Source organism: Sciurus carolinensis, chromosome 10 (genome assembly GCF_902686445.1).
Source record: "Sciurus carolinensis chromosome 10, mSciCar1.2, whole genome shotgun sequence".
In the NCBI taxonomy this organism is placed as follows: domain Eukaryota; kingdom Metazoa; phylum Chordata; class Mammalia; order Rodentia; family Sciuridae; genus Sciurus; species Sciurus carolinensis.
Genome location: NC_062222.1, coordinates 71475531 through 71502471, shown reverse-complemented (window position 1 = coordinate 71502471; position 26941 = coordinate 71475531). Strand labels below are relative to the sequence as shown.

Below are 26941 nucleotides of genomic sequence, written 5' to 3'. Positions count from 1 at the left end.
GGGTGTGGGGAATAAGGACTGGGACTATATCTTGAGAGTGAGGACGAGAATTAAAGGTTCAGTAACGTTCTTATTAGATCAAATAAAGTTTGATTCAGTCCCCATTCCCTTGCCATAAAAATGCATACTCATTAACTTCCTGCCCCTTTAAAACCTCCTATTTTCTTCTACGTTTCCTTGGATAACTTAAAAAATAGTTTCATTTTATCTCTCTTTACTCCTGACTTCCTCTTCTCCTACTATATATTATTCACCCAAATATGGATTGGTATACTCTTTCATTTGACAAAAATTTTCTGAGGACAGACACTTTCTTCTTTCTTCCTAATATGAAGATGTATAAATTTTCTGATAACATAAGCAGTTATTATTCAAATGAATGAGAAAGTTCAATGACTTTCTTGATTTTAGGAGTAATTAATCTTTTTTTTCCTTTCTTATTTATTTATCAAGGGTCAAGCTTCTCTAGTTTCACCCTGTTACTGGTTCATTTCAGACCTAATCACATCTCCATCAGACAGGAGGCAAAGGAAGAGAGGAAAGGTAACATTTCTATTTATCTGCATATTGATTTTGATCCCTAAGTCATGTACATGCTTAATTGTTAGAAATGTTCTCCCAAGGCTTCTTAGAAAAAGTACACAAAAATTTGTTTTTTTGTGGCAGGGATATTTTGCAGAAGAGTCACTTCATAAGACTTTATAGAAACAATTCAAATTACACAGATGGGTTTTGACATTAACGATAGGAAACCATTAGTTAATGCTTAAGGAAAGTGAATGGGCATGTGAATTAATGCTCGATACCCCAAAGAGGATCAATTATTTAAATCTTTTATATTGTATGTCCAAGATAAAATACTTTTCATCCTTTTGAAGTAAATGTCTGTGCCTCTGCATAACACCAAACCACAAAGTAAATAAGATATTTGGGCAACTGTGTTATCTTTGAATTATTTTGGGGAATGTATTTCACTTAGGCCAAGTGATTTGAGATTTACCTCTGAGTCGTAATCTGCGAGGATCCAAGGAAAGACAGGATACTGCATGAGATCATTGTAGGATCTGCCAGCCAAAGTGTTCAAGTGCATCAAATACTGGAAGTTGCTGATTTCACCTCTCTTGGGAAAGATAATAAAAATTCCTTTTAGAGCAGCCAATTATTTGCAATATGTTCACTTTTTTAAAAGTTTATATGCAAATGAGGTACAGGACAGTTGGTTTTTAATAGATCTCAGAGTAACAAAACAATTTTTTTCCCTAAAAGAACAAAAAGAAAACATTTTCTGTATGGCACATATCTTCTTCATTCAGTCAAAAGCTGTATGACTTACATCCTTGACCTACAAATTACTGAGGAAACTTATAGTCATTAACTTACCTCCCATCTCTGCGTCACAGACTTTTCTCCAACCAAAGTGCTAAGCAGCCCAGATCTAAAAACAACAGAGAATAAAACAAATTTCAGATAATACAGTTTTAAGTCTGAGCAACTACAGAATTAGAAATTTGGGGTCACCTGGTACAGGAATTTTTCAAAGTACAGGGGAACTATTAATGGGTTATAAAATCATTTTAGAGGGTTATGATAAGCATTTTAAAATATGAATAACATGAAATGAACTGAAGAAAACAGAGGTTATCAAAAGTTATCACATATACTTAGGAAAGTATTTTCTATATTAATGATTCAGCTGTATGTCTTGGATGGTGAGATTACATATGTGTGTATGTATTTTTAAATGAAGGGATCATAGTCAAAATATTTAGAAAAACATTGATCTAATCCAATTTTTCTAATTGTTAAAATAATCCCATGTAAACAGATCCAAAGACATTTAATGGAAGAACTGAAATTATGCAATATTTTATATATAGTAGGTACACAGTATATCTGCTAAGAGATATTGAGTAAGTGAATGAAAATATAAATATTTTATGAGAGGAAATTAATTGATGTTCAGGCTATTTAAAATTTACAAATGAATTTTTAGACAGCAAAATTTCTTAGACTACTATAAAACCCTATTTAAAGTTCATCAGCTTTATAATACTGATAATTAATAACTGGTCAAGATGCTGGAAGTAAAGTACTGAACCATGTTCTTTATTGTCTGAAAAGAAATCAGCAGATTTGTAACCCTTAGGTCATAAACACATCTATCAATAGGACAGATACCACTTTCTACTTCTAGATAAATTTTTTTAAGCAGGCAAAATGAAGATATAGGATAATCTCTCTGAAAGAAGTTATGATGACCCCTCAGTTTTGTAAGACAGAGAACAACTAAAAAGGAAGAGTGAAAGAAACAGATTTCTGCTTAAAAGTTCTTTAATAACTACCAATTCAGTAAAGAAGGTAGTAAGAATCAAGGAATATCAAGTTTAGGATGATTTTGGCAGGTAAAAGTAGTAGACGTTTGCTTACTCCAACAGCAATTTCCTTAAAGCAAATTGAGGTTTTAAAAAAAAAACTTCAATTAACATTTTACTTTCTGCATTTATGGTAACACTACCACAAATGATTTGGAACCAAACATGTTTCTGAGGTTAACAAAAACATGTATCTAGAGCACTTGTATCTGCTGGGTCTTGGCTAAATGAAAATAAAAGCAACAACTTTAAAAGAAATACATTGATTTAATGTAAGTAAATGTACACAGATTGGAATACAATTTTATTTACAAATTACATAATATTTAGTAAAAATTTTTTTTTATTTGGGTGCTAGGAATCAAACCCAGGACTTCCAATACGCTAGGTAAACACTCTACCACTTAGTTACATACCCAGTCCTTCTAGTAAATTTTTAAGTCATTTTCATGCAAGCTGTAATAATTTTAGTTTTCAACACAAAAATATGGATCCCTTTTCGGTAAATGTAAAGGTGTACCAGTGACTGAATGACTGCAAATGGAGTTAGGTATATGAATTCTTGAAATGGTTATCTCGTTCAGGACTTTCTAAGATTAAAAAGCAACTATAACACAGCACAAAGGAGTCAATGACAGGTCTGAATACATAACAATAGAAGTTTTAATTAATTAATTACTTGTGGTACTGAGGACTGAATCAGGAATGTTCTACCTTTGAGCTACACTCCCAGCACTTTTTACTTTATTTTTATCTGGAGATAAGGTCTTGCTAAATTGTAGAGGCTGGTCTTGAACTTGGGATCTTTCTGCATCAGTCTCCCATTTAACTAGGATTACAGGAGTGCTCCACCCCCACCTATTTAAATTTAAATGTCAGCAAAAGAGAAAGAAAGCTGGCAATTGGTGATAAGTAGGTCAAACAAAGGAAAAATAAATACTTTATTGCAGAAAAATGCCCCATAATTGATAATAGGAACTCAAAGGAAAAATGAGAAAAAGATTCATGTGATTTACAATGATTTAAAATGACAAACATATACAGAGTTCAAGCTTGTTAATAATTAAATACATATCTAAAAATGAGAATGACTATTTTATTAAATCAGTAAGATTCAAAAAATTAATATACAAATCTGGCAAGTATTACTGGGACAAAGCAAACTTGTTTAATAATGGTAGAATATAAACTGGTATAATTATTGTGGATAATAACTTGGTTTTGTGAATCGAGTCTTAAAATTCATAAACTTTAATTTTACTAAAAGGACTCTATCCCACAAAATAAAAAGGAATCACATTTCCAGTATTATAAGAAAATCCATAAAGACAAAATCTTAAGAAAAACCGGTGTGATGGTGCATACTTGTAATCCTAGCAACTAGGGTTGCTGAGGCAGAAGAATTCCAAGTTCTCAGGCCAGTTTGGGTAAATTAGGGAGACCCTCAACAACCTAGTGAGACCCTGACTCAACATAAAAAAAGGAATAGGGACGTAGCTCAATGGTAAAGTGCTCCTAGGTTCAATATAAAATACCAAGCCAAAGAAAAAACCCAAGATGCTTTATACATGTGATGAACAGGTAGTGAATAAAATTTATGCTTCTGAAGACTTTTTTAAAGATGGGGAGAAATATTTAAATATAGCACTGAATAGAAGCAGAATAAAAGCTTGTATTCAAAGTATAAACCCAAGTGTACACCTAACAATGTATGCATCTTAAAAGACTAGAAGGATAATGATCAAAATGTGAGCAATAATTTAACATGAGTGATTACACATGTTTTTCTTTTTTGTCCTTCTAGTTTCCAGTATTTAAAACTTTACTACAATCACCATGGGACTATGGAAACACTGATTAAATAAGTTAAATAATACTCTCTGGATACAAGCCATCTTAACTTTATGATTAACTAAAATGATCAAGAAGCTCACCACCTACCCCTGCTCCACACTAGTGTTCGGCCGCTGCCCAGACACAGATTCTGAACTGTCAGTGAGAGATGGCACTACTGCCAAAAACCTGGAAAATTCAGAAATACATAAAATTGCAAATGAAGTCACAGTGACAATCTAATTGAAGCTTAAAAAGGATAATTCGTGTAGATCTCCATTATTGAAATGACCTTCCCATTACCCAGTAAATGGCAGGCAAATGGAATGCACGGTAATTAGAACACCAAATATAAAAGTCTACAGCAGAATCTATTATTTTATTTTCGCCTTTTACCTGTGCTATCATTACACCCAATAAGGGTAGGGGAGAAACCTTGTAAAGTTGATTTTCAGGAACTGAGTCACCTTACTAATATTTAATGAGGGATTACAACTATTATTCACATGATAGTACATAATAATGATAGCTACACAAATGATAAGACAGACTGCATTAAAGAAATAAAGACACAAACAAGACACAACTTTTATGTGACACCATTAGAAATTTTTGTCCAGAGTTGCTCTCATGTCAATATAATTTTTTTAAAGTTAAAAGAGAATTATAGGAAAATTCCTGGAATGGCTGTGGACCATGACTGTTGCATATGTACAGAAATTTCTCCTTGAAGCAGCTTCTAATCATGAGGAATAAATAACTTCCTGGTATCACCTTTAGAAATAAGTTAGGTTAGTAAAAGTAAATCTCAGTCACTTTGCTTAACTGTTCCCATATGTGAAAGGAATCCTAGATTACTAATCAACAGCCCTAGGCACTTTATTTGAAGAACACATTTCATATGTGCTCACAGGTAATATTACTGTAGTCCTCCCTATCTCATCTGGAATTTTGCTTTCCACAGTTGCAGTTACCTCAGGTCAACTGAGGTCCAAAAATATTAAATGGAAAATTCCAGAATAAACAATTCATAAGTTTAAACATCTTTTATCATAGTATATTATCATCGTTATAGTTTAGTTATTGTTGTTACTCTCAGACTGTGCTTAATTTGTAAATTAAACTTCATCACAAATATGTACGTATAGAAAAAAACAAAGTATATGTAAGGGTTTAGTTCTATCTATAGTTTCTGGCTTCTGAGGAATATCCTGAAATGTATCCCTGTGGGTAAGTGGGCACTACTGCACTGTACTGCAATGATATGCAGTGCTACATGATATTAGTTATTCTGTATGGAAGTTATTTAAACACAAAACTTCTAGTAACAGAAGACCTGCCAGGACCTATTTCACCCTTCGAAGAGTAAGAGATGTCTCTCATCTCTGTGATCAGTTCATAAAAGTAGTATTATTCACATATCCATCATTATCTTCATGCACCACAAATACATACTGTTTTCTTTTAAAAAAGGTAAAATTTAAATATAGCTTGATGAAATATGCTTAGATTAGATCAATGGCTTTATTTGGCTATGTTACTTTTTAAAGAATAAAGGTATCCAATTTCCCTTCCAAGGTCAGAGAAGAAACTCATGTGAATATAATTTCCAAGGTAACTCAGTCCCTGCATATAATAATAGCAAGGAACGATATTGTCTTTATTTTGGTAAATGAAGGAAGCCTATTTTAAACCTGGAGTATTATTTTTAAAGCTAATTTCATCAACCTTTTATATTTAAAGACATAAGACTTAGTGCTAAAAGTAGCTTATGATAATTTCTACTATAAGGAAGGAAAAATGGTATTTTACAATAGAATTGCATCATTCTAAAAGATAGAAGATCAAGTTTTCAGAGGCTCGCAGAAATGAAATAAACATTTTCTTCAAAGATGCTGATTCCCTGATCTAAATACTAGACTTTTAAAAACTAGCTGATTTGGTTGGTGATAGCTCCCCACCAGCTCTTCCCATGATGGAATACAAAGCATTTCTACTGAACAGGACCTTTGGTAGACTTTGTTCCGAATTCCTTTCTGAAAAGCAAGGAGGTAATTCCGTCCATCTCCAGAAAAAACTTCAACTGCAATAGGCTGAAATGATCAGAGAGAAAAATATTAAGAAAACAGATCACAAATAAGATTATATATAAATTTTTCCACCACGAATTTCTATAATGTTAATTTCTTGATTGAAGAACATTTTAGGAGTCATGAATTCTCTGCAGACTAAACTACACAAAATTTTTTTTTTCTTATTCTACCCAATTTATTAAAAAAAAAACTTTAAAAGAATAAAAAAGTAATTCTAAAATTATGAATTTCTAAAATTACAGTGGAAGACAAAATAATATTATATTAAAAGACAATTAAAATGTTGATTTGGAAAGTTACAGGGAAAGATGGACAAGAAAGGTAACAAATTTTAGGCTGCATTTAAAAAAGGAAAGGTACATTGTAAGAGGTATGCACTCATGTGAACTGAACTTGTCTGAAGAATAGTATGGATTCTATAGAGAATTTTCATGGCACATATCAGTTTAAAAATAATATATCTTCCAAACAAAGGCACTTATCAAAATGTTTAGTACCACTAAATCAACTCACCTGCAGGAGATACCGCCGTTTATGCACTTCCTTGATATCCTCATATGCAAAAATGCTGCATGTTCTCTTGAGTTGACTGGGCCCTTGCCTGGCTCCTCTAGGGATAATTGGTTCATGCATACTATATGCAGTTAAGAGAAAAAGGAAATAATAAAGAAAACAAGAAATAAATTCATTGCTCAACAAAGGGTATGCTATTTTCAAAAAAATGAATAAAAAGGGGAACAATATATCAGAATTCTCAGTTAAAAATATGTATTAAGAGGATAATTTGTCAGCTACCTGACACACACAAAAAAGTGCCTTCGATGACTACAATTTTTAAAATTTCCTTATTATTGTCAGGATCAACTTTTCACAAACTTTTGGCACTCCAAAGTTTAAATTTCTTTCAAAATCAGAAGAACAAAACCTGAACTTTTAGGTAAAGGAGATGTTTTAATTTACATTGTTATAGCAAAAATCACAAAACATCATTTTTAATATTTCCATATGAAGCTAGGCCCTGAAAGTCAGAATGTGAAGAAAGTAAGTGTTTTAAGTATTTCTAAGGAATGAACTACAGAGACCATGTCTGTATTTCACAGTGTTAGGGGTCAAACACGTTAAAGGAAGGCAAAAGGACTGTGGGTTTTCCAAGGCTTTCTCTTCTTATATTCTTCCGGCTTTGAGTGTGTTCTGAGTTTTCTGTTTGCCCACTGTTATCGATCCTGTGACTAGCAACAGAAAATCTGGACAATGGATGAACCTCAGTTATCTCTGGGCTTCAGGCAAACTGCTTCCACTCTGGAACACTTTCATTTCTAAGAGCATTGTGCAGCCACCTGCATTTTTCTGAACAACTGTGTATGTACTGACACTTAAAAAATGAACAATTTACAAATTCAAAGTAAATTTATAAATACAGAGATTAGAAGACAGATAACTTGGTGTATGATGCTATTAATGCACAGAAGTAAAAGTTAGTTTTCATTTTGATGAGGCAAATTTTTTTAATTACCTGCAATAACAGAATTACTCTTGAGAATATGACACACACAGACACACACAGAGAGACAGACACAGACACACAGACACACACACACACACACAGAGATAATATTATTTAGAACACAGTTTTTGTATTAAAAGGAAAATATACAATTTTCTGCCCTACAAATATAGCTGTACTTTGTGTCTCATCAGTCAGTTACTTACTTTGGAGGTAAGGTCTCAATATCTCTTATTTCCCTTGTTGCAGTCATGGTAAATCCATCAATCACATAAAAGTGTTCTTTACCAAAAAGAAGTAGCCCCTCACTGGTGTCTAGGCCCTGGACTCGAGCACAACGGTACATATGCTGGATCTATGAAGGAAGCCACAAATATTCTTTAATGTAGCTTTTTTAAAAAAGTCCAGATAATGTGTATCTTCTTTTTGGTTAATCTGTTACAAAAGCCCTGGGATAAGCAGTAAATCTGAATTTAAGTGTTAAGAATCAGCCTACAGTCTGTCTTCAGGTGACTTCAGTAAAAGCAAACAACCATTCATTCACATCATTCACCATCCATGTATCCCACCTGTGCCCTCTGTCACTTCCAGTATTCAGTGAGTGAACACGTGTATTGGCATATTATGTTTTATGTTCTACAAATAAGAAACAAGTTAGGTGAGGTCTCTGTCATCGTGGAGCAGATACAAGAAGCTTAGCATGCATGGACTTGAGGCATGCATGGTAAGGAGATCAGAACAAGATGTACCCTTGTAAGGAAAGATGATACAGAGTACGCATGGTCTGTAGGGCCTGGGAACTTAAGATAAATTCCCAGTCTTTTCACTTCTTAGTTGTAAATTTGGTCAAGTCCCCAATTTCTCTGAGCATATCTGTTTTCATTTATAAATTTCTAATCCACGTAATTGGCTTGTTGTAAGACTCAGGTGAGATCATGTACACAGCCATGTTAGGAATTCTGGCTGTTTTCTTTTCCACATAGTTTACTTTCCTCTTTTTCCATAACACTCCTTGGGACTACAACTGGAATTTGTTCCTAATTCACTCCCCACCTGGATCCTGGCAGACTGTTGTGCCATTGTAAAAAGCGAAACTTGGCAGAAGTTCTATTTTCCTCTTAGGAGGAGGAATTACAAATCTCTCAATGTAAGCATTGTTTTCTTTTCAAAGAAGTGTTTTTACTAATTCTCAGTAAAAATTCTTTCTTGTTTAAACTCAGTTCAACAAGAGTCAAGGGAAAAAAATCAGCAACTAAAATCAGAGTCAAACAAATGTCAAATAAATGTCAGTTTGAATACACTTCCTGCACTGTTCAAACTTAAAGCAATCAGAGCAAAAACTATTCATGAGATTAAATTTCTTTTTAAATGAACAGAGAATAAACAGTTGACTATCAGAGGTTGGGGAACAAGAATGGAAGAGGAAAGACACTGATCAGAGAGTAAAAAGTTGTATCTCGACTGGAGGGTAAGCTCTAGTCATCTACTACTGCACTACTCAGTGACCACCGTGAATAACAGTGCATTATATATTCAAAAATTGCTAAAGTAGATTTTAATATTTTCACCACGCATGAAAAATTATAAATTGGTGAGGGGATGGGTATGTTAGTTAGTATGACTGAATCTTTCTATAATGATTTTAGACCCCCCAAAGTTATATTGTATTCCATAAATGTATAAAATTTGTCAATTAAAAATATAATTTAAAAAGTTCTAAAAAGGAAAACATTGCAAATTTTCTAAAATATTTAAATGTAAGTCAATGCTCATTGTCACATTTGAATCATTTTAATAATAAAAGGGTAGATTGTTACAAAGAAAATCCTGACACATTCTTTTCTTTTTTGGTTGGTACTGGGACTGAACCCAGGCCCTCACATGTTAGATCTGTGCTCTATCACTAAGTCATACCCTCAGCCTCTTAATGTACTTTTAAAATAACTATTGCAGTATAATATCTACATATGTACACCCAGAAAAATGTTTATTTTCATAAGTGTACACCTTGATAAATTTTTAAATACTAAAAATACAGTATTTTTTCTGCCCCCACCCCACTGCCTCCATGACCCCCCCGCAGCCTCTCTTGTGCTTCATTCCTATCTGAAATACTTTTACAGTTACATGATTGGTTCTTTTTATAATTTCACTGAGGATTAATCCGGGCATATATGTGAACAGAAATGTTTTAATTATACTCCAACTTCTGATTACTACTTCTTAGTGGGTTAGATCTCAAGGGTTATACACCAAGATCTAACATAATAAGCAAAAAGAATATTCTTTTAAGGTAATACTCACTAAATAGTCAATTCCTTCTTCCCTTCCTTCCCTTTATTTATCCAAGAAATTATTCTTTCATTTGAAGGTTTACTAGCGTCTATTATGTGATTGGTACTGAGTAAGGAGATGGGATAGGAATAATACTGCTTGCCTACGAGGGCTCACCATTTAGGAGAAAAGAGACAGGAATAAATAATTATGAAAAGAGAATACAGAATAACCAGCTTGTGTTGGCAAGGCAGATAGGAAGGCTATCTACACATACGAGACTTGCAGACATTCAAATAATGAACAAATGACAGTCAGAAGAATAGAGGTTACACACCTGAGAGAGGGTCATTTTGGTAGGAAAAAAATAGGAGTGTGGAGTTTAAAAAAATATGAGTATAAAATTAAAAATACGGTGGGAATAACGAACTGGGAGGTGTATAATGCTTCAGGGTCTCAGGCAACAAAACAGAACTAGTAAAATTAGCCTCAAAAAGTGGAGAGGATGCAGGAGGCTGAGAGAGAAGCAGGAATGCATCGTAATCTTCTGTGAGTGAAAGAGAACAGGGCGGTGTTCCTTATAAATACTAAATAAGACTGGCGGTGACAGTGGTTTAGCTGAAGCTGTTTGCAGGTGGTAACTAGAAGTATGGAGATGCAGAAGAAAACAATAAGGCCAGATTACTGAGTGGATTGTCTACCATTATGACAAGAGCTATAGTCTAATAAAGGTTATAGAGGAAGAGAGTGAATTGGGCTCCAAGGGTTAATACTGTATTTGATGAAACTTCATACTGTTAAAATAGTGTACACAGATAGGTCAGAAAACCCTTCAACATGAAAGAGGTGGCACACAGAACCCAATTTTCTTTGTACTGTATTCCATTACAGAGGCTAAAATATTTATCTTCCACAACCACTCTATCAACTTGTCTTCTAATGTTACTTAAATACAATCCTTACTTTTTAGAAGCACAGTACCTTTTCTCCTTCCTCTAATAGGCGCAGTAAGGTGGCATTGTCTGTTTTCTCCTCCTCCTCTATAGCGCTGCTCTCAGCAATCTGGTCTTGTAGCTGCTCCTGGTTCTCCTCATCTCCTCCATCAGGTGCAGACCGAGAGCGTTTTAGAGGAGGCTTGACCAGACCTACAGTATAATAACCACAAGGACATTTGGCATTGCAGGGGCCATGTGGGGGAGTAGTAGTCTCATGTAGTCTGCTATGGTTTGACTAGGGGCCTTCAAAGGTCCACATGTTAAAGGCTTGGTTCTCAGCTTGGTTCTACTGGGAGGTGGCAGAACATTTAGGTGGGCCTTGTGAAAGCAAGTTAGGTCATTTGAGAGACATACTGAAGATACAGGGAGGTAGCCCAGCTCAGTGGTTAGCAGCAAAGGCTTGGGAGGTATGACTTTGGAAAATTATTTGCCCTTCTTGAATCTCACTTTTCTCATCTATAAAACTACTGGAACAAGAATATTATCTACCTCAGGATTGTTAGAGGACTAATGAGGTAATTCATGTAAAGTGCTTAGTATCATGCTTACTGCATAGTAAATTCTCATTAAGATAAACAAAGAGTTTAGCTATAATTGATAGAACTGTGTTGCTTATAGACCAGTGCCACTAGGGTTGTCATGAATAAATAATAAATGATCAATCTCTGGCACAAAAATAAAGATAGCAAGTTATAAACATATTATGAGAGATCCTACTTACTTGGAGGGCTCATGAAGATTGTGTCAAGGCTCATTTCACAAATGGCATGTTTTTTCATACATGAATGAATTCAGTCAAAACAAATAAGAAAGGATAGGAACAGAAGTTCTTATGATTCAGGGAGAGATCATTTATTTTCCCATTAAGGAAATACTTTACCGCTGATATTTTAATAACTTTATTAAAAATCATAAAAGGAGGATGATAGTAACCAGCGAGATTCTAAAGTACGGGAAGGTCTCGAATGGACTCTAAATCACACATTTAATTAATTAACATTAATATTCCTCAGTTGTACCATCAAAAGTAATATTATACCTATCAGTGATAATTGCTCTAAGCATTTTAGAAAAGTATAATAAGTCAGCCTGTTAGACGTCTTATCTTTTGAACATTAGTTATCAGAGGTTTGCTTTGCCTTGAGAAGAACCTTATTTTCTGTATGAAAGAGAATAATCAATATTCAGGATAGAGAAAAACCCTGATGAGAACATCTGCAAAAGGGAAACTATTTTTAGGATAATGAATCAAAACTTTCAACTCTATGTCTAGCATAACATCTTGTATGTTACACCAATATTTGTGATTTTTAGCTCAATTACAGATCAAGAAAATTAGGCCAGAGAAGTTAAGTATCAATGACCCAACACAAGTCTAACTGTGGATTATACTTTGGCTTATATCCAGGAACTAAAGCTTTGAACCCAACTCTGTAACTTTGCTGGTGTCATGTCAGCAAAATTAGAAGTTTTTAACCTCTGTTAACTTACTAAAAGTTTTACAGATTCTATGAAGATGTTAGATCAATTATAAAATGTTCAGTAAGTCAGAGTCATCATAGGAGAACAGATAAGTTATAATACAGGGGGAAGTGAACACCAGTTAAGATGGTGGTTTTTGTTGACATAGTCATATACGATTGATTTTTTAAAATAATGGAAACTGAAACTCATTTTTAATTTACTAGTAGTTTTAAAACTTATTTTAAATCTACCTGCTTTTAATTTAAAACCTTTCAATTAAAACACCTTAATTTATACTCCAGGGTTTTATTTTTTGAAAATGCAAAGACTTGAGTTTGTGCTCAATCAGTGATCTAAAATAAATAAATAAATAAATAAATAAATAAATAAATAAATAAATAAAACAATGGATTGATTTACTTATTCAAAATTGCTTAAATCCCCAATTTTGTGTTAGACATCTGCCAAAAGCTATCAGGGAAAAGAAATAATTTCTGCCTCCAAGAAACACTAATCAATTAGAGAAACATGTACAGCAATGAAAAATCACTGGTCCTGATTATAAGAGATATAAGCAAAGTACTGCCAGTGGACAGAGAACTTGTAAAAGGTTTCTGTGGACAATTTGATGTTTCACCAGTGTCTTTAATACTGGATAAGATTTGTTGAGGTACAGACCATGGAGAAGCTTTAGGAAGGAGAAAGAGAGGAAGAGAGCATTTTGGGCTGAAGGTATACATATATAAAAATCATAAAATAAAAAAAATTCATGCCATTTCAGTCAAATTCATCAACTACCATGTTCCTGAAGTCTATGTTTGAGATAATCTCTCTCAGTTCATAGGAAGAAAAAACAATTTCACACTGTTGGCTAAGGTATACTAGTGAAACATTAGTACATTTTTTCCCTCCTCAGTATTGCAAATTAGACCTAGGGGAGCTCGATCACTGAGCTATGTGCCTAGCCCTTTAATTTTTAATTTTGAGACAGGGTTTTGCTAAGTTGCTCAGGCAGGTATCAAACTTGCAATCTTCCTCTCTCAGCCTCCAGAGTAGCTGGGGTTATAGGCATGCCACCATACTTGTGGTTACTATTTCATGTTTATTTAGCTATCACGGCCCTTGCTTAAAATACCAGGCGTCATTGGGTTCTGCCAAATACAACAAAATATTAAGTCAGTGAGCACATCTCTCAGCTTTTAAGGATGAAATGGTAAAATACGTGCAAACACTTTTAAGGTTGGCCCTTAAAGTTGCTCATGTTTTCATATGATTCAAATATAAGGAATGTACTAAATGATTTTTAATCAGAATCAAAGAGGAAGGCTGACCTTTGACTTTAGCAATTGTGTCTTCACCATGCTCTGGCTCTTGCTGTGTGGCTTCGCCTTCTGAACTCTCTACTATGGCATCCTGGACAATGGCTGGATTGCCAGACGCTAATCGCATGTAGTATTCTTTACTATCGTAACTTATGGCTCTTCTGTATCGAGCAGGTTTCTAGGAAATAACATAAGAAAATGACTCACATCATTATCTCCAGGAATTAAAACACAAGCTTCTTGAGAACAGGCATGCTGTCAAGATGTTTTGTGTTCCCCTTGCTAGGGGCTTTTAATAGACTATCCACAATAAATCCACAGACTTCTGGGTTAGGTTTCTCTATTTTAAATTTTCATTAATTTTTCATAAAAAGACGCATATAAAACAACACTAGCAGTTTTGTTCTCCCGCAAACAGAAACAGATAATTTCTAGCCAAACATTTCCAGGTCTGTACAGTATGCCCTCACTGATGGATCAGAAAACCTCCACTACTGAAGGTCATCCAGCTACAGAGGTGCCGTATGGGCTTGCTCTTTACTTCCGCCACAAGTAAAGTAAGTAGATAGGTGGGAAGGGGCACCTTCCCAGTTGGAAGTGTTTACTTCAGATATTTGGAAGGAGGGAATCAGAACTGCTTATCATTCCCCACAGTGCCAGGTTTCTCTGGAACTCTGGGAATGGACAACACCTTCTGAGGCTGACTCAACAGAGTTGAGTAGTTTCATAGCAGATGGTGTTCTCTGGTTAACCTCCACTATGAGCTGCTACTTCCCAATTTGCTAAACATTCTTGCTAGTTGTGTAAAAGAATGTGATCTATAAATACATAAATAAGGAGTATAGTAGAACATATAGAAGTGCATTTTGGATAACAAATTAAATACCTAGGAACATAAGATTTCATTCATGTTTTGGCATATGCCACAAGAACATTTTTTCCAAAATAATTAATCATTATTCTAAAACCAGGTTCTTCAATTGATCTAAAATTTTTGTTTAATCATATGTAGTAAGAAAGTAAAGCCTAAAATATCCTACAACATTTAAAATCACAGAGAAAAAATCTATATGTATGTAGAGCCTTAAAATCTGAATTAGACAAAGACTTTTTAATAATTAAGATCGAATTTGAAACATTTTAAAACCTTCCTCTTCTAAGTGTTATTTTACTTCTCCTTTCCTATGGATAAGAGTATCTAATTAAAAATATTTTCCTGTCTTTTTACTCTTCAAACTTGAGTAGTCAATATGTATTTTATAAAAAAAAAATGATCATTTTGAGCAATTGCTTCCCTTTCTTTTAAAGGGATTTCCAACTGTAATGCAAAAGGTGTCCAGTTGGGTGGAATATTTAGCATGAAATACTGAACCAATTTCAAATAAAAATGTACCAAGTTGAAACCACATTACTCTTCTTTTAACTTCAGGTAAACGCTCAGGGAATTAAGAGAGCTGCAAACAAACTGCGGCATGATATGCAGCTAATGGAAACTGAAAAATACATGACCTAGCAAAGTATTAAAATGATGTAAAATAATATTACACTAGGGTAGATCAAACTGATAGATAAATTAATAAGATCAGTGCAATATTTTCTATAAAGAAAAAAGGCAATACACTTGTACCATAATAATTCTATATGAGGTATGATAATCATCTTCAACTGAACATTGCTAATATTTAATAAGATGATGGCATAGTTAGTGATGGGCAAGACAATGAATTAATAGACATGGGACAACGTCTGCTCTGTTACTGACTTCATACACACATATAAACTTGAATTATAAGAATTTTTCTAAAAATATTTTTAGGTATTCTTGTCTGTTTTTTACTGAATCATGTTTTGAACCTTTCTGGAAAATGAAAAAATGACAAATTTTAATATATTAATTAAAATAAATTAAAATCATACTTTAGACAGCAATCATATATAGTTTCCATTAGTTATTCTTGCATGAAAAAATAATCATAAAAGGGATACTCTAGCATTAAAATATCTAGAATTAAATAATTGAAAAAAAAAGTTGAAGATGCCAGGCTGCCCGTTACTAACATGCCTCATGATATGTTAGTTATGCGTGAAGCAAGACATACTTTACAGTGAGAGCAGTGACTAGTCAGCCTGTTAGTGAGCAGCAGGCAAACCCCAGAAAGAGCCAATTAGAACAAAGCCCAGAAAGAGTAAGACGGTCTCTCAGCAGGAATGACACCAACTTTTCAACTCTTAGGAACTTAGAACAAATTGAAAGTCAATCTGTTAAGTTAGTCTAGTCTACCATGCATAAACCAAAACAAAACAGACAAAACAAAAACAAAAACAAAAAACCAAACTGCAAGTAGTTTGCACTCTTTTGTGGTAATTTGTATTTTACCTTTTGAGGAATGATATCATCGGGTGTCTCAGGTTGTTTACTTGGAATCTCAGACTGAAAACAGGGTATTAAGTACAGACACATCAGAAAAAAAAATACATAAAGAACATAAAAACAAAATTTTCTTGAGGACTGCATAAAGTATGGAAGATGCACTCATTCACTCAAAGGAAATGAACATGGTATCCTCAGCAGCTCAATCTAATCAGCATCTTATGGTTATTTTCTCTTTGATCAAAAGTAGTTTTAACTAAATCTTAAAAACTTCAAAAATCTGCGTGCTAGTGAACAGAATAAACTCTTAAATGGCGCAAGATACTATCGTCATGAATGCTTTACTGGCGACTCTGGTTTTCTAAAGGAAAAAAAAAAAAAAAAACAATCTGACTAATTTATCCTCCTAGGAGCTAGGATCTTCCATCTTCTTTTCTCTATAAACATCTCCAGGTCTGTGATGTAACCAAGCAACTATGTGGCTTAAACTACCATCTATAAAACGTCCTGATACAAAATGCACTAAATGCTTATTAGTGAAAATACACCCTCCCCTGAAGCCCAAGAACCTATAATACCTTGGCTACCTCTACAGATACTACCCAGGGAAGGCTGAAAGCAGAAGGTGGACAGAATCATCAGTCCCCAAACCAAAAGTTTTCCTAAAGAGTACTTTTTAAAGAACTAGGTAGTCACTTGATTATCAGGAAGGCAACTTCTGTAGTGATGTTGGCTAATGCACATAAACACCACAGGTAGCTACAGAGAGACAACAGAGAGTCAAGAACAACTTCAAGTTTTCTTCCTTTCATGGTGTAAATCTGGAGATGACTGCTGGTACCATTTTGTTCAGTAGACATGAGAAGCAAATGTTTTCACAGATGCTTGCTTTCTTAGACAAAACAAGCACCATACCACTGGCATATTTTTAAAAACTTCACATGGTTTTAAGAATTTCTTTGAAAGCAAACAACTATACCTATATTGAAGAAGAATCTTTAAAATATATTATCAGTGTTCTTTATTTTGGGAAGGGCTTTGGTGACATAAACGTAGTACACATATTTGCTAAACTTACTGAATGAACCACAATACAATAAAGGTATTTTAAAGGCAAAAACAGATCAGAAACTACAACATTAAAAAACAAAGAAAGAAAATCACTGAATGGTATATTTAAGATTTGTGTATTTCATTTTATATAAAATTTACCTCAAAAAAGAATTATAAACAAATATTGAACTCTAATGATGTGCACAGAGAAATGTTTTGACATTGAACTCACTCTGAAATTCATAAAAATAGGATAAACTGCTGAATCGGTATATGATAAACCAATAGAACAAAATGGACCAGTTATGATTCTCAAATCCAGCTTTGGGATTTAATCATTTTCTGCTGTATGGCCCCAGTAGGAATCTAGAAGGGGTTTCTTAACTTTTCTAGGTCAGTTACTTCTCTGTAAAGTTGGAGTAATATGAACTGAATTTCAGAGGGCCTGTATGAGATTTAAATGAAATTGCATATGCACTGCTCTGCAGAGCATCTAGTTCATTGTGCTCTGTGAACACGGTCACATATTACTTAATAACAGGAATGTCGTCTGAGAAAAGTGTCACTAGGCAATTTCATCATTGTGAGAGCATCACAGAGTGAGCTTACGTACGCTGGGATGGCTGCAATGTCACCAGGCCATATACTCTATGAGACCACTGTCCTATATTTTGGTCCATTGTTGACTGAAACATTGTTATGCAGCAGAAGACCAATTAGCTCCTTTTATTTGATTCTATGCTGGAAGTCAGTGGGTTAACAGATGCTTCCACTTTTTGAAATTTTCTGTTTTTAACATTGCTGGATTGCATATTCCATAGGATAAATGTGGTGTTTTAATGGCCTTTCAAATTTATAAGACTTTGAACTACCAAAACCAAAATCAAAATTATTCATTTAGAAAATTCATTCCCACAGGTTAACTTTGCCTTGTATGTGAGCTATATATGTTGCATGAATTCCACAATCTTGGAACTGTGTCCCCTTTCCATTCGCACTCCTAATGTAAATAAATATATCTCCAACACTTCTTAACTGCTGCTACATGTCCAATATGTAATCCATCTGCCAAAAAACAAGTTCCACATGGTGCATACTTGTTCTGATTTCACAGGCTGGGAATTCCTTGGCTTAGGTAAAATACTGATGATAATTAAGTGATCCACAAATCCTGAATAAGTTACTTTGTTTTAATCTGACACAGAAGTTTATATTTTTATAAACAAAGAAGGAAAAACACAGATAAGGCAAAAATATTAAGGTTATTGAAAAAATAACTATTAACTGTAGTAACCATGCTCAAAAAAGTTATTCCTCTTGTCTAATTGAAACTCTGTCCTGTCTGACCAACATTTCCTCACCTCCCAACTCCCTAGCCTCTAGTGACCATTATTCTATTCCTGGCTTGAGTTTAGTTATTTTAGATTCCACATTAAATGAGATCATACGGAGTTTGTCCTTCTGTGCCTGGCATATTTCATTTAGCATGTCTTTCAGGTTCATCAAGTTTGTGACAATGGTAGGATGTCCCTCTTTTAAAAGGCTGAATAGTATTCCACCATGTACCACTTTTCTTTATCCATTTGTCACTGATAGACATGTTGATTCTAAGACCCACATTCTAAGTAGCATCAAGACAGACTGAACTAATAAGTAAGAGATAAATGAAGCTAGGGGTTTGGCATGGGGGAACAAGAGGTGATGGGGATGTATTCTGTGCCTGATATTATTCTACGCACTTTGGTAATGTTAACTAACTTAATCCTCCTAATAGCCCTAGGAGGTAGAACTATTATTTTTTCCATTTCAGGGACATAAGGAAACAGAAATCTATAGAGATTTCATGCCCCAGCCCCAGATGGTAAGGTAACAGTGCCAGGGTTTATATCCAGGCAGTCTGGCTTTGGAGTCGGTGATCTGTACTACAAGGTTTCCTTGTTTACTACACTGAAGTATCTTTCACCCCCTCTTATCAATTTAATATAACCTATTCAATTTTCTAAATTAGCAATTGCAGGTAATGAACCTAATAAGGAAAAATGCTCACAAAAAAAGAGAAAGACTCAAGAGATATTACAAACTTGAATTCTGTATACTCACCGCCACATTTGTCTCTTGCTCTGTTTCTGGCACATAGGGGTAATGGTTATAAAACATGTCATTTCGCACCATTTTTTTCCTCATTCTGCAGGGTCCTTCTGTCATCTCCAACATCCATTTGTCTAGATGGGAACCAATGGGGGGACCCCATAACCCTCGCTCCCGCAACAGCTCACACTCAATCTGGCACCACTCCTCAGTCACGTACTTCAGGGCATTCTGCTGACGCTGTGGGGGAAAGAATTCAGGTTGGTTTCCAAGTAAAAGCGGAACTAACAATGGAAAGCCTACAGGCAACAAAATCAATTATTTGGAAACAAATGGAATTCATGACATCTCAATCAATATCATAAAAGTACATTTATTTATGGTTAAAGAAAACTGAAGATTTTCTGAGAATGTGGGGTTTATTGTGGTGATCCAAGAAGGTGATTATTTTAACATGAAGTAAATCACGGACATGTACAGGTTAGTATATGCAATATTACTGGAACAGAGAGTGGAAGGAACTTATTTCTCTGGTACAGGAAAGATGGTAATATTACTTATGAAATATTACTTATGAAACACACTGAAATAGTCCTATGAGTATAAATATGGTATGATAAGGATGAACCCTGTAGTCTAAAAAATATAAAACAGCCCCTCCAACATGTATGAGGGAAATCTACGAAAACTAGATCAAGAAATAGTACCAACAGAAACTTGGTAAACATTTTCAAAGATTTTTAGATAAAAAATATAAACATTCATGAGAGGAAGTTTGACTTTCATATAAAAATAAAAGAGAATTTATTTTCTCTTAGTCACCAAGATAGACACACTATTTTTCTTAAAAATTATGACTTGGTCTAACTTCTTGCTATCTGCCAAACAACAAAATGTTTTAACATTTTATTTAATGTTTTAATATTAGGTGATTATAATAAACTTATTTAATGATTCATGTAAGTATACACTTTAAACTTAAAGATGTTTTTATACAAAAATAGTAAAACTTATTGAGTAAACAATCATGAAATTACATAACATAGTACTTACATGTTCCTTGGGGGGATGAGGGAGGACTACCCCGTAACAACTAAGAACCCAGTGTCATGTCCATAAAACATTAGCAGTTAATCATTTATAATTTTTGATTGATTTAGAATAGATGCTTTGGAAACAGAATATTTAGGATAAGCTGTTGAGTAATTACGAATATACCAAGAGGATTTTGCTGAATTTATTTTTTATTGACATAATCACCAAGCACTTGCAGTAAAAAAAAAAAAAAAAAAAAAAAAAAAAACACTTTATTTTGCTCTTTATTTTTTACAATTTTAAGAAACATTTCAGAGACTTTTTGTTAAAAGTCTGAAGGAGAAGGATGATTCTTACAGTTTTACTGGGAACAAAGGTGTTTACTGTGTCAGTACTGAATGTTAATAGGATTTAGTTTTTTGTTGCTTTGTTCAATGCAGTTTGCTTATAGGAAATTCAAATTTTTCTATCTTATAATCAAGGGCAAAGCAGCTGATAGCCAGAATAATTAAATTCATCATCAGCAAGATACCCATAAAACAGGTAGGCAAATATCAGGAGAAATAGCATCCTTTCATACACAAGTTTTGATTATGAATTCTTACCTCTTGATATTCCTTATATTGTGTGTCTACTAAGTCACGAACAACAGCGATGTGTGTAAACATCCACTGAGAAATCTCCTAACAATGGATGGAAAAAGAGTCTTAATATTTCACAGAATTCCTGGAAAAAACAATTTAACTAGCATTGAAATTAATGCTAAACAATCAGTTAAAATGCTGTCAAATTGCCTTTACAGAAGATAAAAGCAAATGCTGAAAGATGAATTATGAATCTGGTAGAGGCTTGTGTGATGGACGCAGACCTGCAGTCCCCTACTCTGGGCTTGCCGCCCAGCTTCTAGAGCACTGTCAGCACCTTTAGGGATGGTCTCAGATGCAGAGAGCTACCAGTAACCCCACAGCCAAAGCCTGGCTCAGTTGTGTGAGAAAACTGCCATTCCAGCTCAATGCAGGTCAACTCTGACAGGCCATTTTGGCTCTGAAGCTCCACTTAAGTCAGCCCAGCATTTTCCTCTGTTCAATTTTGCTCTATTCTCCTCCCTTCCATAGGCATCATCCCCAAGGGCATCCCAAAGTGAACATCCTGCATACTGAGCTTCATCTCAGTTTGCTTCTTGGAAAACCCATCCTGACGCAGGAGATGGCTGATACACCATTTCTCCCAGATCCTTTCCAAAGCTGCCACTGAGATTCTGGCATAGTGAGGGAGTATGGTATAGAAGAAGTTAATAGTGGAGGTAGATGAGTTTTTTTTTTTAATCAGTTGCAAGTATTTATAACAAGATTATAAAAAATAAAAGGCCTTATGTCTGTTACTACCTTAAAATTTATATAACTATCAATAACAATATTATTGAATGTTGGAAAAATTAGGAAAATATGTATAGTCTGTTTATCAGCATCTGAATCTCATATTTAGGTCCAGTTATGAAATGGATATAAATACACAGTACTTACAATATAACTTTATCACAATAAAATGGGAGAAGTTCCTATAACCTAGCTTACTCCAAATCTCTTCTAGAGCAAAACAGAAAAGTTCCATTTCAAATCAACTGTGAACAGTATATGCTATTAGTAAGATACTACATTGAAATTCAAATTTTGAATATATCATCAATGAAACTAAACAAAGTACCTGGGTGGAAAGACTGTGTTTATTAAGACCACTTTCCTTTCGATTCCTTCTTGATCCTGTTAACTTGGAAAGACCAAAGCCACTGCTGACACGGGACAATTTGGACTGTGTGGTAGGCACTAACGCTTCTCCTCGACTTATACATTTCTTCTCATGGGCTATGAAATTAAAATGAATTATTTTACAATTTCTCCAAGTAATAATCAGTCTTATTTTTAGTATTTTTGTATTACAGTTATGAACCATAACCCTGTACAGTAGCCCCTTCATTATACTTGGTTTTGCTTTCTGTAGTCTGAGTTACCTGCAGGCAACTGCAGTCTGAAAATATTTGTAATATGATGAGGAATCAAGTTATTTTGAGAAACCACATTCATATAATTTTTATTCCAAAGTACATTGTTAAAATCATTCTATTTTCTTATTAGCTATTATTAATATCTTACTCTGCCTAATATGCAAATTAAACTTTGTCATAGGTATGCATATATAGGAAAAAACATAGCATACATAAAGTCTGGGATTATCTGCTGCTTGAAGCATCCGCTGGGGGTCTTGGAACACATCCCAGTAGATAAGGGGTACTGCAATAGGTATCAAAAGCAGCATATATTACAGATTCAGCTATTTCTTTAAGACATCATAAACTTATTTCCTGGTGATCTTGCTGAAGGATGGCTGCTTGAGAATTACTATACTAGCTGAACTTACATTTGGTTGAAATATCATAGATTTGCAATAATTAACAATAATCCATAATCTTTACCTAAAACCTTTGTTGCTGGGTATATTCTGGAACTTAGAATGTTTTGGATTTTAAAAAGGCTATATAGTACATACACTGTATACATATAATATCACCAGAGGGTCTAGTGTAGTAAAGCATAATTTAATACATTAATGTACCACAGCAAAACATGAATATTGTACCAAGCACTATAAAAAAAAGTAAGTGAGGTTTTGGTACCAACTGAGTTTTAGCACCATGATAATGTGAAAACCCTGGGTGTTTGAGGTTTTAATAACTTCAAAATTATAGATAAAAGATTGTGGACCCATGACTATGACAGCAGCTATACTAAAGCTGTGAGGAATGTACTTTTTCCTAAACTCATAATGTCTGATATATAATACACCTTAGATGAAGGGGAAAAAAAAAAGGCCAAAAAAAAAAAAAATCAACAATCAGTATAGTCATTCTAGAATGGTTATGTGGTATAAATTTTCATTTCTACTGCCATCATAATATTCTTTTAGGAATGTTTTAATTACATATTTGTTTACTTATATTCAATAGCCTCAAGGTCTCAGCAGGTCTTCTTACCCAAATGATTCTGCCAGCATTTCAAACCAGCTTCTTCTATGAGTGGTCTTGCTATTGCGATGTCCACATGACCCCTTTCATTCACAGGCAGAGTTACTTTGAAAAGCTCCTCCAAGACTTGTTTCTTACTATGTATCAACTCAGTCCACACTCTATTAACAGCTTTTATGAGAAGCTGACGCCCTGGAAAATTTAAAAATAAACGAATCAATCAAAAAAGAATGATGGAAACATTAAATAAAATTAGTTCTTATTTTTCTTCATGTTTTCTATGTAGGAATTTCAACAACACACATACAGTACTTTTTAAAAAAAATGCTCATATTATACCTAGCTCGGTGAAAAGGGTTATTCACATAACAAAAGTAAGTTTCCAAGTGGTATGCCACTTGGAAAACATTAAAAAAAATGTTCACATTCATGGGAAAAGTCTATATTTTTATTTATAAAATTGGAAATTATATACATATTTAATAATCTAGCATTTTCTAGATAATAATTTATCCCCCTTTTCCTTTTGCTTTCTTTTCTTTTTGTAGGTGGTACTAGGGATTGAATTCAAGGCCTATCCTATACTAGGCAAACACTCTACCACAAAGTTATAGTGTCTGGTCCTTTAAGAGTAATTTACAGATCTGAATACTTAAGGTGAGTTCAAAACTAAGTTATTTGTTACTGAATATGTTTCAAAAGGGAAGTTATAAGAAATATTTTTAAAAAGATTTTTTACTCTTAAATTCAGACTTCTTTTGTATTACTTGGTAATTAGTCTGACTTCTCTAGACCAGTCAAATCTTCAGCAAGCATAGAATCACTTGGGGGAAGAAGGGAGGCAGGTTGTTACAACACACTGCTGCCTGCCAACCCCCAGTTTCTGATTTAGTGGATCTGAGCAGGGTCAGAGAATCTGTGTTTCTACCAAGTTCCCAAATAATGTTAATAGTGCTTGTCTGAGAACATCACTTTGGAAACCAGTATTCTAGACTGCCTGTTTCTTGCAGGGATGAAAATTCTGTTCTCAGGCAGATTTCAAGAAATATGGGGTTCAAGAAATATGGGTAGAAGACAGATAATAAATTAATACTTAAAAGAAATGAATGAAAACAACAATGAGCGCTGAACCTGGCAGAGATGAAACCATATGCAAAACTACTACACAGTATTGCTGGAAGACAAGTGTGTGGAAATAAGGGATCGATCTACATGAATATTTCAATGTGCAATACTCATGAGATCAGTGGGGAACTAGATATTAAAAAGAAAATAAAAATGGTACTGTAGACAACCTGTCAAGTGATGATCGCCTCTAGTGTGGATATGGTATCAGGCTTACCATTACATAGTTCTTTTTAAGTAAACACCAAGTCTGTGTTTGCATTTTTATTTGTGCAAGTGTAAGTACTATCTAGTCTTCCAGTGTTACTAGGAAATGTTGAGGGTTAGCAGTGTCAGGGATTAGTGCTATACTAATATTGGTGTAAGCAGACACTTTATGGCATGGTGGTTTATGTACAGTTTGTGCTAGTGGAAGAGTAATAGTTCGTGTTAGCATTTTCTGAAGTCAATTTTTTTGTTTTATTTTAAAAAACTGGAAAAGAAATAATGACAGCACATTCAAAATGAATGAGGTTATTTTACCTTCACTAATATCTTGGCTGTATCCACCATCTGGTTCAATGTCAGAGGGGATCATAATGTGCCATGTAGTCATGCGGGCTTCTGCTTCCAGTCCAAATCCATCCACATTGCTGAAAAATTTGAGTCAATTTAAACATCTGAAGACAATAATTATAGCTTAAAAAATTTAATGACTAAGAGTTATTCTGTAGACACAAGTAAATGCTAGTGTCCTCACAAAGTTCTGTTGTTGGCAGACATTTAGCAGATGTACAAAACAGAACTTCTAGTTTGCCACAAAGACCATTTTCTAAGGGATGATCTTACAAATCCACTTGACTAAATGTAATTAATCTATAGCTTCACACTTATGTCAATGAGATGTTTTTGGTTACTATTAACATCTTTATCTAAAAATTACAAAAAGTTCAATTAGCTAAGAATAATCTCCTAATATGCTTCTGTTGTCTCTGGTATCACATCACCCTTCTTAGCTCTAGTAGTAGTGAAATATTAGCAGTTTCCCAAATGTGCCACACTCTTTCTTTCCTCTGGGCAATCACAAAGGCAGCCACTGTTTCTCTGCAGCACTTATCCCTATGCTCTTGTCCTTCCCAACCTGGTCTAAGTTGCAACTCAGCAGGTGTATCTTCCAGCTTAGTGGTGCCTATTATGTGCTCCTAAGGCAGTGTGCTATTTCTACCAGAACACTCAGTACAGATGACTAGGTTTTGCTTAATTATGTTTTCCCTTTAAAAAGGCTGTCACAGAGTCTGTCTTATACTTTATCCCAGTCCCTGATTCAATGACTGGCCTCTAACAGATATTACAGAAATATCTGTCAAAGTAAGCAATAGAAAAACACTAATATTATTCATTTAACATATAACATTGCATCAAACTCTTTTTTTTTCTTTTTTTTACTTTTGTTAGCTTCCAAAAGTGTGTATTTTATTTATTTTAAAAGTATACTTTATTTTTAAAATTATGTGTCCCATGGTAATTATGAAAAAATTTGAAGATACAGGAAAGTATATTAAAGGAAAAAATACTCATTATTTCATTACAAAAGCACAACACTTGCCCTTTATTATCTTTTTCAAAAAGTTACTAAAATAGATTAAAGAGAAAGAGAAACTTTATTATCAAAAAAGTAAAACAAAGAATTCTAGTAGAATAACACTGAAGACAAATTCAAGATGGCAAATTAAACCTAAAAGAGTTACCTTCCAGCATGTAGATTAATCAAGCAGTGAGCCAGACAGCTAATGAATTCTTGGTCATGGTTTCCAGGTCCCAGGATCAAGTTCCTGTTCACTGTAAGGACCCTGAGCGAATCAAGGAGAGCGACTTGCTGAGGAACAGTTTTGTGTGCCCGTGAGAATTGGTATAAGATGGTTCTATTGAGGCAGTGATAAACTGCATCCAATGACAATCCCTGTGATCTTCTCTTTGACTAAAGACACAAAAAATACGTTTTTAGTAAAATGAACAAAAGTGAAAAAGCTGGTTATCATTCAGACATAAAGTTTGGTTATCTATTATGTACCAGATGCCATGCCAAGTACTAGGAGTGCCAAGTTAAAACTTCTTGCTGCTATGGAGTTCAGAACCCATGAGCACATAAATACAAGTTAATGAATTAAATAAGTATTACATAAAAAGAGAGCTTCCATTGAGGAGAGCCACAAACATAGGAAGAATGATCTCTACTCAAAATCACTTGAAAAAATTACCTAAAATTTTATCTTGGTTTCATCCCTAACTTGAGACTGAGGCTTACTTTTTTGGCTTAACTGTAAATATATCTCTTAAAAGATTCTTAAGTGACAGGTGAGCATCTGTACATGTTAACACAATATGGCAACAGTAGTATAATTCTAGTGTGATTT

General features: G+C 34.1%; 1 protein-coding gene across 1 annotated transcript in view; it reads right to left on the bottom strand.

Moving 5' to 3' along the window:
• Window positions 1-26941, bottom strand: part of Wdfy3 (WD repeat and FYVE domain containing 3) — a 240559-nt gene that overhangs the window by 13056 nt on the left and 200562 nt on the right. Inside the window, exons 39-53 of the mRNA XM_047566015.1 lie at window positions 26276-26505; window positions 25071-25180; window positions 23433-23615; window positions 22109-22266; window positions 21010-21087; window positions 19382-19609; window positions 16235-16288; window positions 13867-14035; window positions 11058-11221; window positions 8009-8157; window positions 6812-6932; window positions 6213-6298; window positions 4314-4394; window positions 1381-1435; window positions 1001-1120 (exon numbers count right to left, since the gene is read on the bottom strand). Of these exons, the coding sequence (XP_047421971.1) occupies window positions 1001-1120; window positions 1381-1435; window positions 4314-4394; window positions 6213-6298; window positions 6812-6932; window positions 8009-8157; window positions 11058-11221; window positions 13867-14035; window positions 16235-16288; window positions 19382-19609; window positions 21010-21087; window positions 22109-22266; window positions 23433-23615; window positions 25071-25180; window positions 26276-26505 (1986 nt within the window). The remainder of the gene's footprint in view (window positions 1-1000; window positions 1121-1380; window positions 1436-4313; window positions 4395-6212; window positions 6299-6811; window positions 6933-8008; window positions 8158-11057; window positions 11222-13866; window positions 14036-16234; window positions 16289-19381; window positions 19610-21009; window positions 21088-22108; window positions 22267-23432; window positions 23616-25070; window positions 25181-26275; window positions 26506-26941) is intronic.